At 41.1% G+C, this 18,925-nt stretch overlaps 1 protein-coding gene across 1 annotated transcript in view; it reads left to right on the forward strand.

Moving 5' to 3' along the window:
* Positions 1-17,197, forward strand: part of LOC124789988 — an 80,310-nt gene extending 63,113 nt beyond the window's left edge. The window contains exon 4 of the mRNA XM_047257531.1: positions 15,079-17,197. Within this exon, the coding sequence (XP_047113487.1) occupies positions 15,079-15,287 (209 nt within the window). The 3' untranslated portion in view covers positions 15,288-17,197. The remainder of the gene's footprint in view (positions 1-15,078) is intronic.
* The last annotated feature ends 1,728 nt before the right edge of the window (positions 17,198-18,925 follow it).

The raw sequence follows: 18,925 nt of genomic DNA on the forward strand, positions 1-18,925 counted from the left end.
GTGCATAAACCTGAAGTTAGGTAGACATGTTGCCTTATTCCTGCAACCTTACGTTGGTAGGACTGAGTCATATTAAAAATTCAGCTCATTTCGTTAACAAGTTAAAGGAAATGAGTGTGGGCCCAGATGATATCCTCGTTAGTTTTGATATTGTGTCGCTATTTACCATGATTCTGGTAAACAAAGCTATCTCGTGCGTAGCGGATATTTTTCCTACAATATTGTGGCATTATTCCGACACTGCCTCACCATAACCTATTTCAATAGAATAGTGACTTTTACGAACAGATTGACGGGGTGGCTATGGGCAGTTCTCTTAGTCCCGCTGTGGCTAACTTATTTATCGAGACTTTTGAACAATGGGCATTGCAGACTGCCAGTAAGAGACCAGCCAGATGGTATTGCTACGTCGATGTCACTTTCGTAGTATGGACACATGGAGCAGAGGAGTTGGGTACCTTTCTGATACATCTAAACAGCATTAATCCAAAAATATAATTTACTGTGGAGACGGAGAGTAATGGGCAACTAAATTTTCTGGATGTGTCTGTGATTAAATGACGGGATGGAACGTTGGGCCATAAGGTATATAGAAAGGCCATACATTCTGATTGTTATCTGCATAAAGATTCAAACCACCACCATACACAAAAAAGCGGTGTAATAAAAACCTTGGTAGACAGGGCATACAAAATTTGTGAACCTTTTATTTAAAAGATGAGAAATTTGTGCATCTGTTTATTTAAAAGATGAGATTGAACATCTATGATCAATTTTCATAAAGAATGGCAATTCTAGCAAGTAGATTGACTGGGCACTTCGCTCTAGGCAGAGAATCAGGAGCAACAATGAACAACAGCCACCCTATGGTAAGGTTTTTCTTCTGTCCATTATTAAGGTCACAGATCACATTTCCCTCCAGGAAAATAAGAGTATTTATGATCGGCAAAAGATGCATGACATTCTTTGGCTACACTGGGGGTATATAAAATTCCTTGTAGATGCGGACGTGTTTATATCGGTACCACAAAGAGGAGTGTTCAACCCGTCTTGTTGAACATAAGAGGAATTGCTGCCTGGGTCACAGGGATAAATCGGCTGTAGCAGAACATGTTTACCAGGAAGGTAATCATGAAATAAAATTCAGCGAGACGAGCATTATATCTTAAACCTCGCATTATTATGCGCGCATGTATGGAGACACTATTGAAATTGATAAACGCCGTAATAATTTTAACAGGAGAGAATAAGGTGTTAAACTGCATTAAATTTGGATGTCGGCATTTTATCAGAAGCATGATGATCGATTACTTTCAATCGAGAATGTTGGTATTACCACAAACAGCCTCATAGCTGACGCCACGTGATGCACAGTGGCACCCTCCTCACTGGCTTAAAAGTCAGCGCTTCGTAGAGTTCTGCTTGCAGTTCGACGCTTTACCTCAGAGGATGTCTCTCGTAGTGGAGACAAAACTACAGGGGGGAGTTATATACACTAACCACAGCCCATCAGCCCGGAAGTTTTAACTAGAGATATTAAGTTACTGCTCTGAAGTGAATTGTTCTGTGCCGATTTGTACCAGCAGTTTCAACATATGCAGTACATGCTTTGACAGTACTTGTTGTCAGTAATTATACCTCATTTTCATCAAATTCATTTTGCGATAAAACATTGTATTTTCACAAAAAGTAACTTTAGAACCTGCATCAGTTTGTAGCATTACTACTACCCTTTTAAGTACATAGAACACTGAAGACAGTGCGAAACCTTACTACTAGTGGTGGTGGTGGTGGTGGTGGTGGTGGTGGTGGAGGAGGAGGAGGAGGAGGAGGAGGTATAGCATAAGTGAAAAATTATATTACAACTAAATATTACACCCTTATGTGTATAAATAGCTTCATTACATTTTTACCCTCCATGCTGCCCACCAATACTAAATTGGTGATCCCTTGATGCCTCAGAACATGTCCTACCAACCGATCCCTTCTTCTAGTCAAGTTGTGCCACAAACTCCTCATCTCCCCAATTCTATTCAATACCTCCTCATTAGTTACGTGATCTACCTATCTAATCTTCAGCATTCTTCTGTAGCACCACATTTCGAAAGCTTCTATTCTCTTCTTGTCCAAACTATTTATCGTCCATGTTTCACTTCCATACATGGCTACACTCCATACAAATACTTTCAGAAATGGCTTCCTGACATTTAAATCTATACTCGATGTTAACAAAGTTTTCTTCTTCAGAAACACTTTCCTTCCCATTGCCAGCCTACATTTTATGTCCTCTCTACTTCGACCATCATCAGTTATTTTGCTCCCCAAATAGCAAAACTCCTTTACTACTTTAAGTGTCTCATTTCCTAATCTAATTCCCTCAGCATCACCCGACTTAATTCGACTACATTCCATTATCCTCGTTTAGCTTTTGTTGATGTTCATCTTATACCCTCCTTTCAAGACACTGTCCATTCTGTTCAACTGCTCTTCCAAGTCCTTTGCTGTCTCTGACAGAATTACAATGTCATTGGCAATCATCAAAGTTTTTATTTCTTCTCCATGGATTTTAATACCTACTCCGAACTTTTCTTTTGTTTCCTTTACTGCTTGCTCAATTTACAGATTGAATAACATAGGGGAGAGACTACAACCCTGTCTCACTCCCTTCCCAACCACTGCTTTCCTTTCATGCCCCTTGACTCCTATAACTGCCATCTATACAAATTGTAAATAGCCTTTCGCTCCCTGTATTTTACCCCTGCCGCCTTTAGAATTTGAAAGAGAGTATTCCAGAGAACATTGTCAAAAGCTTTCTCTAAGTCTACAAATGCAAGAAATGTAGGTTTGCCTTTCCTTAATCTTTCTTCTAAGATAAGTCATAGGGTCAGTATTGCCTCATGTTCCAATACTTATACGGAATCCAAATTGATCTTCCCCGAGGTTGGCTTCTAACAGTTTTTCCATTCGTCTGTAAAGAATTCACGTTAGTAATTTGCAGCTGTGACTTATTAAACTGATAGTTCGGTAATTTCCACATCTGTCAACACCTGCTTTCTTTGGGATTGGAATTATTATATTCTTCTTGAAGTCTGGGGGTATTTCGTCTGTCTCATACATCTTGCTCACCAGATGGTAGAGTTTTGTCAGGACTGGCTCTCCCAAGGCTGTCAGTAGTTCTAATGGAATGTTGTCTAGTCCCGGGGCTGTGTTTCGACTCAGGTCTGTCAAACTCTTCACGCAGTATCATATCTCCCATTTCGTCTTCATCTACATCTTCTTCCATTTCCATAATATTGTCCTCGAGTACATCGCCCGTGTATAGACCCACTATATACTCCTTCCACGTTTATGCTTTCCCTTCTTTGCTTAGAACTGTGTTTACCTCTGAGCTCTTGATATTCATGCAAGTGGTTCTCTTTTCTCCAAAGGTCTCTTTAATTTTCCTGTAGGCAGTATCTATCTTACCCCTAGTGAGATAAGCCTCTACATCCCTACATTTGTCCTCTAGCCATCCCTGCTTAGCAATTTTGCCCTTCATTTTTGAGACTTTTGTATTCCTTTTTGCCTGCTTCATTTACTCCATTTTTACATTTTCTCCTTTCATCAATTAAATTCAATATTTCTTCTGTTACCCAAGTATTTCTACTAGCCCTCGTCTTTTTACCTACTTGACCCTCTGCTGCCTTCACCATTTCATCCCTCAAAGCTATCCATTCTTCTTCTACTGTATTTCTTTCCCACATCCCTGTCAATTGTTCCCTTATGCTCTCCCTGAAACTCTGTACAACCCCTGTTTCTTTCAGTTTATCCAGGCCCCATTTCCTTAAATTCCCGCCTTTTTCCAGTTTCTTCATTTTTAATCTACAGTTTTTAACCAGTAGATTGTGGTCAGAGTCCACATCTGCCCCTGAAATGTCTTACAATTTAAAACCTGGTTCCTAAATCTCTGTCTTACCATTATATAATCTGTCTGAAACCTTCCAGTATCTCCAGGCCTCTTACATGTATACAACCTTCTTTCCTGATTCTTGAACCAAGTGTTAGCCATGATTAGCCCTGTGCAAAATTCTACCAGGCAGCTTCCTCTTTCATTCATTACCCCAATTCGTTGTTCCCCTACTACTTTTCCTTCTCTTCCTTTTCCTACTCTCGAATTCCAGTTATCCGTGACTATTAAGTTTTTGTCTCCCTTCACTATCTGAATAATTTCTTTTATCTCATCATACATTTCATCAGTCTCTTCATCATCTGCAGAGCTAGTTGGCATATAAACTTGTACTACTGTAGCAGGTGTGGACTTCGTGTCTATCTTGGCCACAATAATGCATTCACTATGCTGTTTTGTAGTAGCTTACCCGCAGTCCTATTTTTTTTATTCATTATTAAACCTACTCCTGCATTACCCCTATTTGATTTTGTATTTATAACCCTGTATTCTCCTAACCAAAAGTCTTACTCCTCCTGCCACCGAACTTCGCTAATTCCCACTATATCTAACTTTAACCTATCCATTTCCATTTTTAAATTTTCTAACCTACCTGTCTGATTAAGGGATCTGACATTCCACACTCCGATCCGTAGAACGCCAGTTTTCTTTCACCTGATAATGACGTCCTCCTGAGTAGTCCCCGCCCGGAGGTCTGAATGGTGGGACTATTTTACCTCCGGAATATTTTACCCAAGACGATGCCATTATCATTTAATTATACAGTAAAGCTGCGTGTCCTCGGGAAAAATTACGGCTGTAGTTTCTCCTTGTATTCAGCCGTTCGCAGTACCTGCACAGCAAGGCCATTTTGGTTAGTGTTATAAGGCCAGATCAGTCAATCATCCAGACTGTTGCCCCTGCAACTACTGAAAAGGCTGCTTCCCCTCTTCAGGAACCACACGTTTGTCTGGCCTCTCAACTGACACTCCTCCGTTGTGGTTGCACCTACGGTACGGCTATCTGTATCGTTGAGGCACGCAAGGCTCCCCACCAATGGCAAGGTCCATGGTTCATGGGGGGGATAATAATAATATGTCTGAAAAAGTAAGGCTTGTTTTTGTAGAATTTTGTTGTTTTGTACATAACTTAAGTACAGTTTATGGCAAGAACAAAATAATGTTTAAGCTTCCCCTATTCGCTGTTTTGCATTTTTGTGTAAGTGGGAGTTTTATGTCCATTTTTATTTTTTTGGACAAATGTACAAGATTCCTAATCATTTATTAGTTAACAAATTAACTTCTGGACTGAAAATTAGGCCTTGTTATTTTGCATCCACACAACAACCTCTTTATTAAATGTTCGATTGTAGTCATGCTTATTTGATTTTGTCTCTTTCTCAAACAATGGACCTGGTGTAAAATGCCCTAGTTTCTTTGCAATCAGTAATTTTCTTTCCTGTCAGTGCTTAATATAGGTTCAACAGAGTTCATGTTCACACTCCACAGGAAAGCCTATTCCTGCACAGCTGACAACAGCCAACTCCAAACACAAACTGCTGTTTGCGGAAATATTAAATTCAAGTAGTGCTATCCACCAATAAGGTCACTTGAGAACAAATGAGGTGCTGAGAGCCCTAAGAGCCTAAAGCACACCATCTTTGAACCCCCATATTTAAATAAATATCAAAGAAACCAGTGGGAAAGCTATTTGTGAATGTTCAGATATACGTACAATGTGGGCCTACAGTACAGGTAAAGCTGACCCCACAGTATGATCAGTGGGATGTCAAAGCATGAATAAATGCTACAGTCTCATAATCATCAATGATGTGCTTTATGGTTCTCAGCGCATCAAATGGATTACTCTGACAAAATCCAAAACTTAATATACTATATCTCATTGAGAATCCTAAAAAATGTTTTTCTGTCAGTATAACTATGACACTGACGTCTGATCTAATTGTACTATATAATGAGTGAATTCATATATCTGTGGCGTGTGCTGCCATCTAGCGGGATTTATGCAAAGCAAATATCGACAAAAGTCTGCTGCTGTGAGCTGCCACCTGGTGGCATTGACATAAACTTGTAGTTGAGTGGTAAGGGCTAGCAGTGGTCACTGTGAACTGTGCATGTTATTTATCACATTTTTATGTGCTTCGCCCATAAGGCAATTACATCACCCCAGTTGTGCATGCACAGAGTCTCCTTGAAATGTGCACAAGTGAAGATGTGCTTGCGACTCTGATGCCTAGTTTCAGTCTCTAGGTAGAGGAGCAATATGTAGCACAGCGTGGTAGATTTAGTGCCGTGTATTTCAGATTACTGCATCTACATTACGGTTAACAACATTCAAAGAAAAACAATAAACCCATAAGGTTTCAAAAGTTAAGGTGTTCACATGCTCTTGTGCTCTTACACAGTAGCAGCCACCACTGCTGGAGGAATATCGTTGCAACGCATTTTTTACTTTTTCATTAGTTGCTCGGTCTACCCCCCTGCTCTTGTGTAGCACCACATTCAAATAGTTTCTATTCTTTTTTGCCCATGTGACATTTTAATGCTGACTCTGATCAGACAGGAATTTCTTGAGGTTCCAGAGCAGATGGAAATTATTGGGAGTGAGGTCTAGACTGTAGGGTGAATGATCAAACACCTCTCAGCTGAACATTTGCAGGAACTCTATTGTCTGTCAAGCCATGTGTGTCTGGCCATTATCATGCAGCAGGAGTAAGCATCTTGTGCCACTTGTTCTTTATCCCTAACCAAACAACCAGTCCCACATAATGTTCTAATGTTCTTGCGTTGTTGCTTGGCTCTTGGAATCCCTGCAACATCCGTACCATCAAATTACTCATCTCTGGCTGCCAACCCTCCTTCCACAATGACCTACACCTTTTCAGATTCTGCCTGTCCTTAGCCCTCACCAACATAGTTCTGCAAAGCCATATCAACCAACCCTAAACCTCCTTGTAGTACTTTCTCTCCATCCACAAAATTTTCCTGCTATGCAATCCTAAATTCCCAGAACCCATAGCACACACTGAAACTTGTGCCCTCCAGGAATTAGAGCAACATGTGCAATGCCACCTCGAAAAGCTCTCCTCCCTGCTCACTTTCTACTCCTGCCTTCTGAGTACCACTGTCCACCACCTCTACAACCACCTCCAAACCTCCCCCACGACCCCTCATAGCTGACGAACCTTGTCTCGCAGACCTACTACATTTACCCCACCCTCCAAAACTCCCTCCCACCACCACACAGAATCCAGAACCTAAACAGACCGAAAACACAGTCATGAACCTTTCCTCCAGAAGCCTTAGCCCCACAGAAATATCAGTTCTTTCCAAAGGCCTCGCCTTTTGCCCCACTCCCAAATTCAGTCATGCAGGACTTGTTAATGACCTTCTTTCCTTCTCCTGGTCCCTACAGTGGAAACACTTTTTCACCATCAACTCTACCAATCAGACTCGACCAAAGACCAATGTTGAACCCTGACTAACTCAGTTCACTCCTCCATCCAACCGTGATCCCCCCTCCCCCTTGCGCCCAAATCACCCCCTGTTAACCTTCCAGAATTTATTAACCTCAAACCTTGCCTTATTATCGTTTCCCAAATCCCACAACATGAAAAATAACCTTACACCCGCAGAAAGAACTGCAGTCCAGCATCTAAAAACTGATCCCGACCTTATAATCGTACCTGCAGACAAAGACTCCACCAATGTTGTTTTTGAACCACTAGGATTACTTGGCAGAAGGACTCCTCTGGCTGTCAGATTCAGCCACCTTCAAACCTTGTCACAGTGACCCCATTCCAGAATTCCAGCAGGATCTCCAGTCGCTTCTCAAATCCTTAGGCCCATCCCAGTTCCTCTCCCTGGGTTCATATCTCTGCTCACCCCTACCACTCCCCGCACTCCTTCCTTCTACATGCTTCGTAAGTCCATAAAGCCAACCTCCCAGGACACTCCATTGAGGCCAGTTACTGTGCCCCCCCACTGAGAGAATATCTGCTCTCATTCAACCTATTACCCAGAACCTGCCCTCCTGTATGTCACTGTTGATGCCACCTCCTTTTACACTAATGTCCCCAATGCCAATTGCCTTACTGCTATTGAACAATACCTTTCCCATGCCCGATGGATTCCAAACCAACAACCTCCTTCCTAGTCGCGGTGACCAACTATATCCTCATCCACAATTACTTCTCCTTTGAAGGCATTACCTACAAACAAATCCAGGTACAGTTATGGGCACCTGCATGGCACCATCCTATGCCAACCTATTCAGGGCCCATGTAGAGGAATCATTCCTAAACACCCAGAATCCTAAACCCCTCACCTGGTTCAGATTCATTGTTGAAATCTTTGTGATCTGTATCGAGGGTGAAGACGGCCTATCCACATTCCTCCAGAACCTCAACAACTTCTCCCCCATTTGCTTCACCTGGTTCTACTCAACACAGCGAGCCACCTTCCTAGATGTTGACCTCCACCTCAAAGATGGCTCCATCAGTACCTCCATTCATATCAGACTTATTGACCACCAGCAATACCTCCACTTTGACAGCTGCCACCCCTTGCATACCAAGAAGTCCCTTCCACACAGCCTAGCTACCTGTGGTCGTCACATCTGCAGTGACGAGCGGTCCCTCTCAATATATACCGAAGGTCTCACTGAAGCCTTCACAGACTGTAATTATCCTCCCAACCTTATACAAAAACAAATCTCCCATGCTTTAGTCTCCCACCACCATCCAGCCACAGAGGAGTGTTCCCCTCGTAACTCAGTACCTCCCATGACTGGAACAATTGAATTACATTATCTGCCATGGTTTCGACTACCTCTCATCATGCACTGAAATGAGAAATGTCCTGCCCACTATCCTTCCCACCTCTCCCACAATGGTGTTCCGCTGTCCACCGAACCTACACAATATAATTGTCCATCCCTACATAAACCCTGCTCTGAACCCCTTACCTCGTGACTCATACCCCTGTAACAGAAATAGGTGCAAGATCTGTCCCATACATCCTCCCACCACCACCAACTCCAGTCCAGTCAGAAACATCACCAATCCCATCAAAGGCAGGGTTACCTGTGAAACCAGTCATGTGATCAACAAACTAAGCTGCAACCACTGTGCTCCACTCTGTGTGGGCATGACAACCAACAAGCTGTCTGTTCGCATGAATGGCCACCAACAAACTGTGGTCAAGAAACAAGTGGACCACCCTGTTGCTGAGCACACTGTCAAACGCGACATCCTTCATTTCAATGACTGCTTCACAGCCTGTGCCATATGGATCCTTCCCACCAACACCAGTTTTTCTGAATTACCTAGGTGGGAACTTTCTGTGCAATATATCCTACATTCCCGTAACCCTTCTGGCCTCAATCTTCGTTGTCATTGTCCTCACCCATCCAGCTCCTTCCCTGTTCCCATTCCAGCACTACACAGCCATCATTCCACCATTGCATCAAGTCTTATTATTTCTCTCCTTTTCCACTAACCCCCACCCCCACTCCCACATCTCCCCTGCCCTCCAACTAACCACCCAACTACACTTTGCTGCTCTGCTCTACCCTCTCTCCATCTCGTCCCTACGTGTTCCCCAGCAGCACTTCACTGTTCACCACCCCTACCCCACTATCCCTCCCCACCCCAGCCTCCTCCTTACACCACCCAGTCACCAGTGTATATGTTTATAATTGCCACTCTTTTTTTATTCATTAATATGCCCTAGATCTTTAACTCCCCATGTACTCCACATATTCCTGTTCCAGAATAACAAACATGGAAAGAAAAATGTGCATTTTGAATGTCACACATGCAGATCCAACTCTCTTTGTACACTTTCACACTAAATTTCCTTGTATACTTGCTTTTACCATCAGCTTAGAAGCGTAGTAATCGTAACTGAATTGAATATATTAACTGTACATATATAAATTGAACTGTTTCAATATATTTATATTTTATAATCAATAATTTAACAGTGAGAGGAATAAAATTAGAAAAAATTTTAAAGTGATGGTAGCAGCGGGAATCAAACCCAGGCCGATGAATTGCCAATAAGTGGACTTAACTACTGAGCCACAGCACCATTGTCAAGTACATCTACATCTACATCTACATACATACTCCGCAATCCACCATACGGTGCGTGGCGGAGGGTACATCGTACCACAACTAGCATCTTCTCTCCCTGTCCCACTCCCAAACAGAACGAGGGAAAAATGACTGCCTATATGCCTCTGTACGAGCCCTAATCTCTCTTATCTTATCTTTGTGGTCTTTCCGCGAAATGTAAGTTGGCGGCAGTAAAATTGTACTGCAGTCAGTCTCAAATGCTGGTTCTCTAAATTTCCTCAGTAGCGATTCTTGGAAAGAACGCCTCCTTTCCTCCAGAGACTCCCACCTGAGTTCCTGAAGCATTTCCGTAACACTTGCATGATGATCAAACCTACCAGTAACAAAACTAGTAGCCCGCCTCTGAATTGTTTCTATGTCCTCCCTCAATCCGACCTGATAGGATCCCAAACGCTCAAGCAGTACTCAAGAATAGGTCATATTAGTGTTTTATAAGTGGTCTCCTTTACAGATGAACCACATCTTCCCAAAATTCTACCAACGAACCGAAGACGACTATCCGCCTTCCCCACAACTGCCATTACATGCTTGTCCCACTTCATATCGCTCTGCAATGTTACTCCCAAATATTTAATTGGCATGACTGTGTCAAGTGCTACACTACTAATGGAGTATTCAAACATAACGGAATTCTTTTTCCTATTCATCTGCATTAATTTACATTTATCTATATTTAGAGTTAGCTGCCATTCTTTACACCAATGACAAATCCTGTCCAAGTCATCTTGTATCCTCCTACAGTCAATCAACAATGACACCTTCCCGTACACCACAGCATCATCAGCAAACAGCTGCACACTGCTATCCACCCTATCCAAAAGATCATTTATGTAGATAGAAAATGACAGCGGACCTACGACACTTCCCTGGGGCGCTCCAGATGATACCCTCACCTCCGATGAACACTCACCATTGAGGACAACGTACTGCATTCTATTACTTAAGAAGTCTTCGAGCCGCTCACATACTTGGGAACCAATCCCATATCCTCGTACCTTAGTTAGGAGTCTGCAGTGGGGCACAGAGTCAAACGCTTTCTGGAAGTCAAGGAATATGGCATCCGTCTGATACCCTTCATCCATGGTTCGCAAGATATCGTGAAAAAAGGGTGAGTTGCGTTTCGCAGGAGTGATGCTTTCTAAAGCCGTGCTGATGCATGGACAGCAACTTCTGTGTCTCAAGGAAATTCATTATATTCGAACTGAGAAGATGTTCGAGAATCCTGCAACAAACCGATGTTAAGGATATTGGTCTGTAATTTTGAGGATTCATCCTTCTACCCTTCTTATATACAGGCGTCACCTGCGCTTTTTTCCAGTCGCTCGGGACTTTACGTTGGGCAAGAGATTCAGTAGAGATTCAGTAGAGTACTCTCTGTAAAACCGAATTGGAATACCATCAGGACCTGGCGATTTATTTATTTTCAACCCATTCAGCTGCTTCACAACCCCAGGGATGTCTATCATTATGTCCTCCACACGGGAATCTGTACGAGACTCCATACGGGAATCTGTACGAGACTCCATACGGGAATCTGTACGAGACTCCATACGGGAATCTGTACGAGACTCCATACGGGAATCTGTACGAGACCCCATACGGGAATCTGTACGAGACCCCATACGGGAATCTGTACGAGACCCCATACGGGAATCTGTACGAGACCCCATACGGGAATCTGTACGAGACCCCATACGGGAATCTGTACGAGACCCCATACGGGAATCTGTACGAGACCCCATACGGGAATCTGTACGAGACCCCATACGGGAATCTGTACGAGACCCCATACGGGAATCTGTACGAGACCCCATACGGGAATCTGTACGAGACCCCATACGGGAATCTGTGCGAGTCCCCATACGGGAATCTGTGCGAGTCCCCATACGGGAATCTGTGCGAGACCCCATACGGGAATCTGTGCGAGACCCCATACGGGAATCTGTGCGAGACCCCATACGGGAATCTGTACGAGACCCCATACGGGAATCTGTACGAGACCCCATACGGGAATCTGTACGAGACTCCATACGGGAATCTGTACGAGACTCAAACAGTGGTATGTTTGTACGATCCTTCTATGGGAAAGATTTCTCAAATGCTAAATTTAAAATTTCAACTTTCGTTTTGCTGTCTTCCATTGCCAGGCCAGACTGATCAGTGAGTGATTGGATGGAAGCCTTCGACCCGCTTACCGATTTTACGTAAGACCAGAATTTCCTTGGGTTTTCAGCAACATCTTTTGCTAAGGCATGACGGTGGTAGTGGTTGTATGCTTCACGCATCGCTCTTTTTACAGCAGCACGAATCTCTAGTAACTTTTGCCTGTCCTCATTCTCCCGATCTTTCTTGTACCGCAAGTGCAACTGTCTTTGCTTCCTGAGCATTTTCCGAATTGCGCTGTTAAACCACGGTGGGTCTTTTCCGTCTGTAACCCACTTTTTCGGCACATACTTCTCCAATGTGTGATTTACAATGTGTTTAAAATTTGCCCATAATTCTTCCACGTCCATCGTACTGGAAGTAAATGAAGTCGATTCATTTACTAAGTGGGATGCCAACAACTGCTTATCTGCTCTTTCTAGTAAGAATACTCTCCTAGCCTTCTTGACCGACTTTTTAACTTTTGTAATCATAGTCGCAATGGCAACATCATGATCACTAATCCCTGTCTCAACACTGACACCGCCGATGAGGTCTGGTCTGTTCGTGGCTACCAGATCCAAAATATTTCGATCACGCGTTGGCTGTCGATTTAGCTGCTCAAGACAGTTTTCGGATAATGTGTTCAAAAGTAATTCACACGACAGCTTGTCTGTACCACCTGTAATGAATCCATAGACATCCCAGTCTATACTAGGTAGGTTGAAGTCGCCTCCGACTAATATAGCACGATCCGGGTACTTCTGTGATACAGAGTGTAGACTCCCTTTGAATGATTCTAGAACTGTCACTGTGTACTGCTCAAAAATCCCTCTTACTATACACTGAAATCTGTTGGAGAGCATTTTACCTCTTCTTATGGCCTAATCAGGTGAAATATTCTAGGAACCTGAATGGGGCACCTGCCTGCTTTTACTCACAAAGTTAGAGCCAGATTGGTGAGCCCCGTCTCACACCTTACCCTTGTTAGCTTTAAACACATTTTCAAACAAAAATAATGACCTGGTGCTGCGATCAGTGCAGCACCTATAGTGCTAGAAGGGATGACATCACACCACAGCATGTGCAGTTGAAAACACAAGCTATGTCTCTTCCCCTAATTGATCGTTGTGCAGCTGACCATTCAGCACTAGACACTAGTTTCTAGTTATTACAGGGAGAGCACTACAAAACATGTTTTTGTCCGTTTTATTTGTATACCTACAGGCATTTGAAGAGAAACAGCATATGTCTAATACAATTTCTGACTCAAATTTGAAGAGAAATGGCATAATTTAAATGTAATATTTACAACAGTTTATGATCACCAGCCGCCACTACTGATATCGCCAAATTTTTTTCTTCACTTAATAAAATGATGTCTTTTCTAACTTCATACATGATCCCTTTATATAAATGCGTGATTCATCACATCTCACAGAGGTTCTACTGTAATGTCATTCTAGATAATAAGTGTCTAGAGCTAAATGTGTTACTTCAGATCGCCTACACCAATGTTACGTTGGGCGAACAAGTAAGCTATCAGTAGTCAGCATTTCCACTTCTAACTGTTGCACTTTACTTCTTATCCGCTGTAGGTTTTGGTAGAGAATTGAGAAAAACAGAGCACTGCTTACTATGGATACTTCTCATTTTTCTTGCATTTGGATGATGTATAGTTTTCTTGTTGATCACTTTGCTATCTACTGTTGTTTCTGTTGACTCTTCACCCCCACTTTTTTTTGCTAGCGCTGATGATAGTTCTATCATTTCTACCTCATTTAGAATTATTGTTGTTGATGCTGTTGGGGTTGATAATGGAGGTAGGACTATTGTTTTGGTTCTGAAATTATGTTACTATTTTGCTGTTGTATTTCCTTTGTCAGGTTCCTCAAATATTTTTCCCCCAACATGTGGATGAGTATTCACTTGTAGTTAAAAAAGTGCATTCCACTCTTTTGCTTACACTCTTTATCTCCATTTTGTTGTGCCAGCAACTACAGAAGAGATTTACATGCATTTTTGCACAGTCTCTCTCGGTGAAATCCACATTTCACCACCAACTGAATGAATACGTGATTAGACCCGCATAATTAAAATCTGTTGACTCATCTTTAAACGAAAAGACCTTCTTGATATGGAGATGCTCTTTATAAGATCTTGGGAATTAATGCTGGTGCAACATGGTATGTGCACTTTGTGTTTAAAGGAAGGGAGATTAGGTTACGGTAGATGCAGCAGGTGACCTATTCAATCATTCTCTGAACACAGTATGCATTTTCTTAAGTAGCAGTTGTTGCTGTGTGTTATTAATTTTTTTCACTTTTGAGAGCATTTCTTTTGTGTGTGAATTTGTGGCAGCAGGAAGAAATAAATCCCACCAATAACAATGTGCAATTGATCAGAGTACTGATTCACACTTAAACCCATTTTGAAATTGCAGAACAACATAATGTGGAAACTATGGTGTTAGAAGATATATGGCTGGTAGCTATGCAATCCTGTGCAGGTCATTGGATGGGAGGACATTATGTTGGATGATGCTACAGAAGGAAGGAAACAAACATCAGTACTTAGTGCTTAATATCATATCTTTCTCTCTCTCTCTCTCTCTCTCTCTCTCTCTCTCTCTCTCTCTCTCGAAGTCTCAAACTGAATTGTACTAGTATCTAGAATTTTCTGACTCCTTTCCTAACAGGTGAACAGAAAAATTTGTCTTGCTGTTTTGTGATCATTCATAGGGAAAGTAGAGTACAAATATAATATTGTTTTATTATCTTATTCTTTTTGCAGCACTTTTCCCATTTATATTTGTTCCTCCGTTTCGTAAATAACAACTTCTGTTTTACAGGAACAATTCTTGCAGTAGGATCAGCACTATTCTGCGCATTCATATTCAGTGCACTGACTACACTGGCAGTTACAGCTTCAGTAATTGCTTTAATGTATTTGGGATTAAATGAAGCATATGATTATCTTCAGACAAATCTCTCCAACATTCAACATTCTGAAGCCAACATTCAGGATGCTCGAGTGACATCAAATGAGGAGAGGAACTGAATATAAAAATTAATTTTGTATTTGGCACCAATTTAACTTGTTAACAATGCAAGAATAGCCAGAGCAAAATGCAGAACAGAAAGGAAGAGATATTGCCTATGAAGTTCTTTACAATGTATGTTTAAACATTTCTTCTGCTAGTGTCTGACATATTTACTTTGTATTTAGGATAAGTGAGGATTCTGTAAGTCTTGCAAGAAAATGGTTCCTTTAGAACTTAAATAATTCCTCAGGTGTCCAACAAGCCATCGGTTTCTTCTTTTATAACTGAAACAGCATTGAAGAGACTCTGTTTTGTGCGAACTGACGATCAGAATATTATGTGAATATTCAGATGTTGTTGGTATTGCCATGTTTTCCAAGCAAATAATATTTTTATTGTGGAATTTAATTCCCAATCCGTAACTTAAAGGCACAATGACATCTTAGTGATTTGATTTACTTGTGAGTTGTGTATACCAGTACCATAAGAGTATACCATTATCACTGAAACATAACAACACTATTAACTGGATAAAGTAAGAAATAAAATGTAAATATTATATATTGTGACAGTTGAAACTTTGTGACATAGCGTGATTCGAACTTTAATTTTGTTGTTTTATGAGTAATAAGTTCATCCACTAGACTAACTATTCATGAAAAGTTGGAGCATACCTCCACATCTGACACCAATTTGTAAATGATGTTTCCATCATGGCTTCTGTTCATTCATTCATTCGTTCATTCATTTCAGTTAGTTTAATTCAATTCATATGTAAAGGTAAATGAGTGTTATGATCTGTGACATCAGTCTTGAGAGAATTTTCATTTTCTTCTGTATATATATGAGTGTGAAGGAACACATAGGTACTAAAAGCAATGAGTGTGTAAATATGTGGAAATTTTTTTGGCCACGTAATAAGATGACAGCACGATTTATGGCATAAGACTGAACAGTAGAATAACTGGAAGAATAAATTCATTTATATTTGGAAAAAAGAACATTGCTTTGTTCCATCCCTTATCCTGTGGTTAAAGGTTTCAAATAATCAGCCAAATTATATTACAAGTGCAGCTGTATTCCAGTTACCATAGAAAAGATAATAAAATTAAATACGTATGTATAGCAGTCTTAACAACTCAGTGGTAGAACTTGAATCTAATTATAAATGATTTTTCTGTAAAGTATTTGTAGAAGATAACCAGGACATGGCCTGAGGCATCAATAGTCATCAGTTTGCTAATTTAGGAGAAAGATACTGTAGAGGGAGACCAAGGGACGAATGCAGCGAGCAGGTTCAAATGAGTGTAGGATGCAGCAGCTATGCAACTGGGCTGAGCCACTAAACAGTCCCATGAATACACCACGACACCAATGAAAGGATCCATTGGAGAGAGTAGACAGTATCAATGAACAAACAGTGACTGGTTACGTCCTCACTATTAATACCATCTTTAGTCTTTGAGGGAGTGGACCATGTTATTTATTTCCTGCTATAGCCGATCAATCCCGACATTTTGTTATACAAAATTTACTTGTAAAATGAAGTATATACTGTCCTGATGCTCAGAAAATGAAGCTCAAATGGCCAAAGAAAATGGAAAAGAGACCATTGGAACTGCCTGGTGGTAAACATAGTCACACAAGCTTTTTATCATCATTCATCATTATGCAAAACTACACTTACAGAGAATTAACAACTGATTGTGGAAGCATGCCCACCTACTTCTGCACCTCTAACTTGCTACACAGTGTCTGAATAAATTAACAATAATGTGGACAGTGGGAGTGTTATAACAGCTTGCCCAAAGGTACAAACGAGACGTACATCAGCATGTCGGTTAAATATGATAACAAAATTGTTTATCCACACCTACAAACATTTTTGTAATGAACATTGTGTTTCACGGCATTTTAATTATTAAGTAATGGCAGTTTCATACTGTTATTATTTTTTATATATTTGACTCCTTAGTCTTAACGTAACATTTTACGTAAATCACGAACGTTGTACTTCTAACTTCCCACGCCAGATGGTGGGTATTATGTTTTTTTTTTTTTTTTTTTTTTTAAACCTGTATTACACCTCATTTCATGTTATTCATTTATTATTCTTTTTCATTATCTTTTGCTCTTTTATATGTCCTGCACTCTGACAACTTATCATCGATCTGTTTTATGTTTTATAAGTTTTTTTTTTTTAAAAAAAAAAACAATACGCCAATGTATTTTAGATATTTCCTTCCCCCGTCATCTGCTATGTGTTGTACGTACATTTTAAATTTGAATTACTGCACGATTCACAAATACACAAGAGTTATTTAGTGTTAATATCTCGCAAAACCAGTAATACTGTCTCTTCACGTGACACATGTCACATAGAGGGCGTGTCAAGCCGCGTCACACCGAGGTCTGCTGAACAAGTGCATGTAAACAGCGACCTCAGTCTATGTGATCGCCGTAAGCTTATTGACACCAGTGCTTACTAATTTAAGTTATATATTACAGGTATGTTCCTAACAAGTGTTATGTTCATATGCAGATGTAATTGTGATTTTCTGTTTTATACTCTCTGATCGTAATGTGAAAAAAATTTTAACTTCTAGCACTGAAGATGGTCACTAAGTGACCGAAAATCGATTTTGCGATAATAAACAAAAATATACGACCAATGCTGTCTCTCCTTCCAAGTATACCCATTATCTGGTCGTAGTGCACAGGACACTATGAAGTCGCCAATCAATAATCTTTTTACTGTGTTTGCAAAAAGCTATGGTACAACTCAATATCTTTGTAACTCTATTAGTAAAGTATTATGAATGCCAAACTATTTATTGAAGGCAGTATCTCTAACCATTTTTTAAATAGAACAGGGAGTATGGAATGTTCCTAATCAAGGCGTAAGAATACACTGAGTGAACAAGCACAAACATACCACAAATACTGGTGGAAATGTCTATAGAGCAGTCCGTGACTTATAACCAGGAAAACAAAGTGGGATTATCACAGTGTAGTACTGGAGGACAGGAATATTCATGAAAGTGAATAGTGCACAAGTGCAATTAAGCATGCAGTGTGGGCAGCTGTACTTTGTCAATTCAGCTCATAGCATATAATTTCAGTTCTGTGGTAGTGATTTGTGGATTCTTTTGATTTTTGTAGCAGTGCCGTGCTGTGCAGCAGCTTCCATGGAGGTCTGATCAAATTATCTCTCTCAAAGTCTGCATGGGGTGCATCATCCCTCCTCCCTCTTAAGGGCTGCATACTTGGTAACAAACACCCAGGCTTGTGCCTGCATACACAGGGGTGGAGAATTAGTTGTGGATTCCTGGTTGGACATGTGTTGATCCCTCTGGAACTGGTACGGTCTGTGATTCTTGACATTGCCCTTTAATGTTACTGGAGAAGATAGATGAGCAGCATTTGTGATGGTGAGTGACGGCGGTGATGGGACAGTGTCCCTGGGTGGGATGCAACTCTAAAATCATATTGAGATGGAGGTGGCATCAACAGCATGCTATGGTGTTATATAAACTGCAGTGGAAGCCAACTCCCATTACCTACAGGGGACGGACCGGGTGAAACAACTGTTAGACCAGAACTTGTAGCCACATCCAGCTGAGGTGACACCTCAAGTAATCATTGTCTGTTGCAA

Source organism: Schistocerca piceifrons, chromosome 3 (assembly GCF_021461385.2).
Source record: "Schistocerca piceifrons isolate TAMUIC-IGC-003096 chromosome 3, iqSchPice1.1, whole genome shotgun sequence".
Taxonomy (NCBI): Eukaryota; Metazoa; Arthropoda; class Insecta; order Orthoptera; family Acrididae; genus Schistocerca; species Schistocerca piceifrons.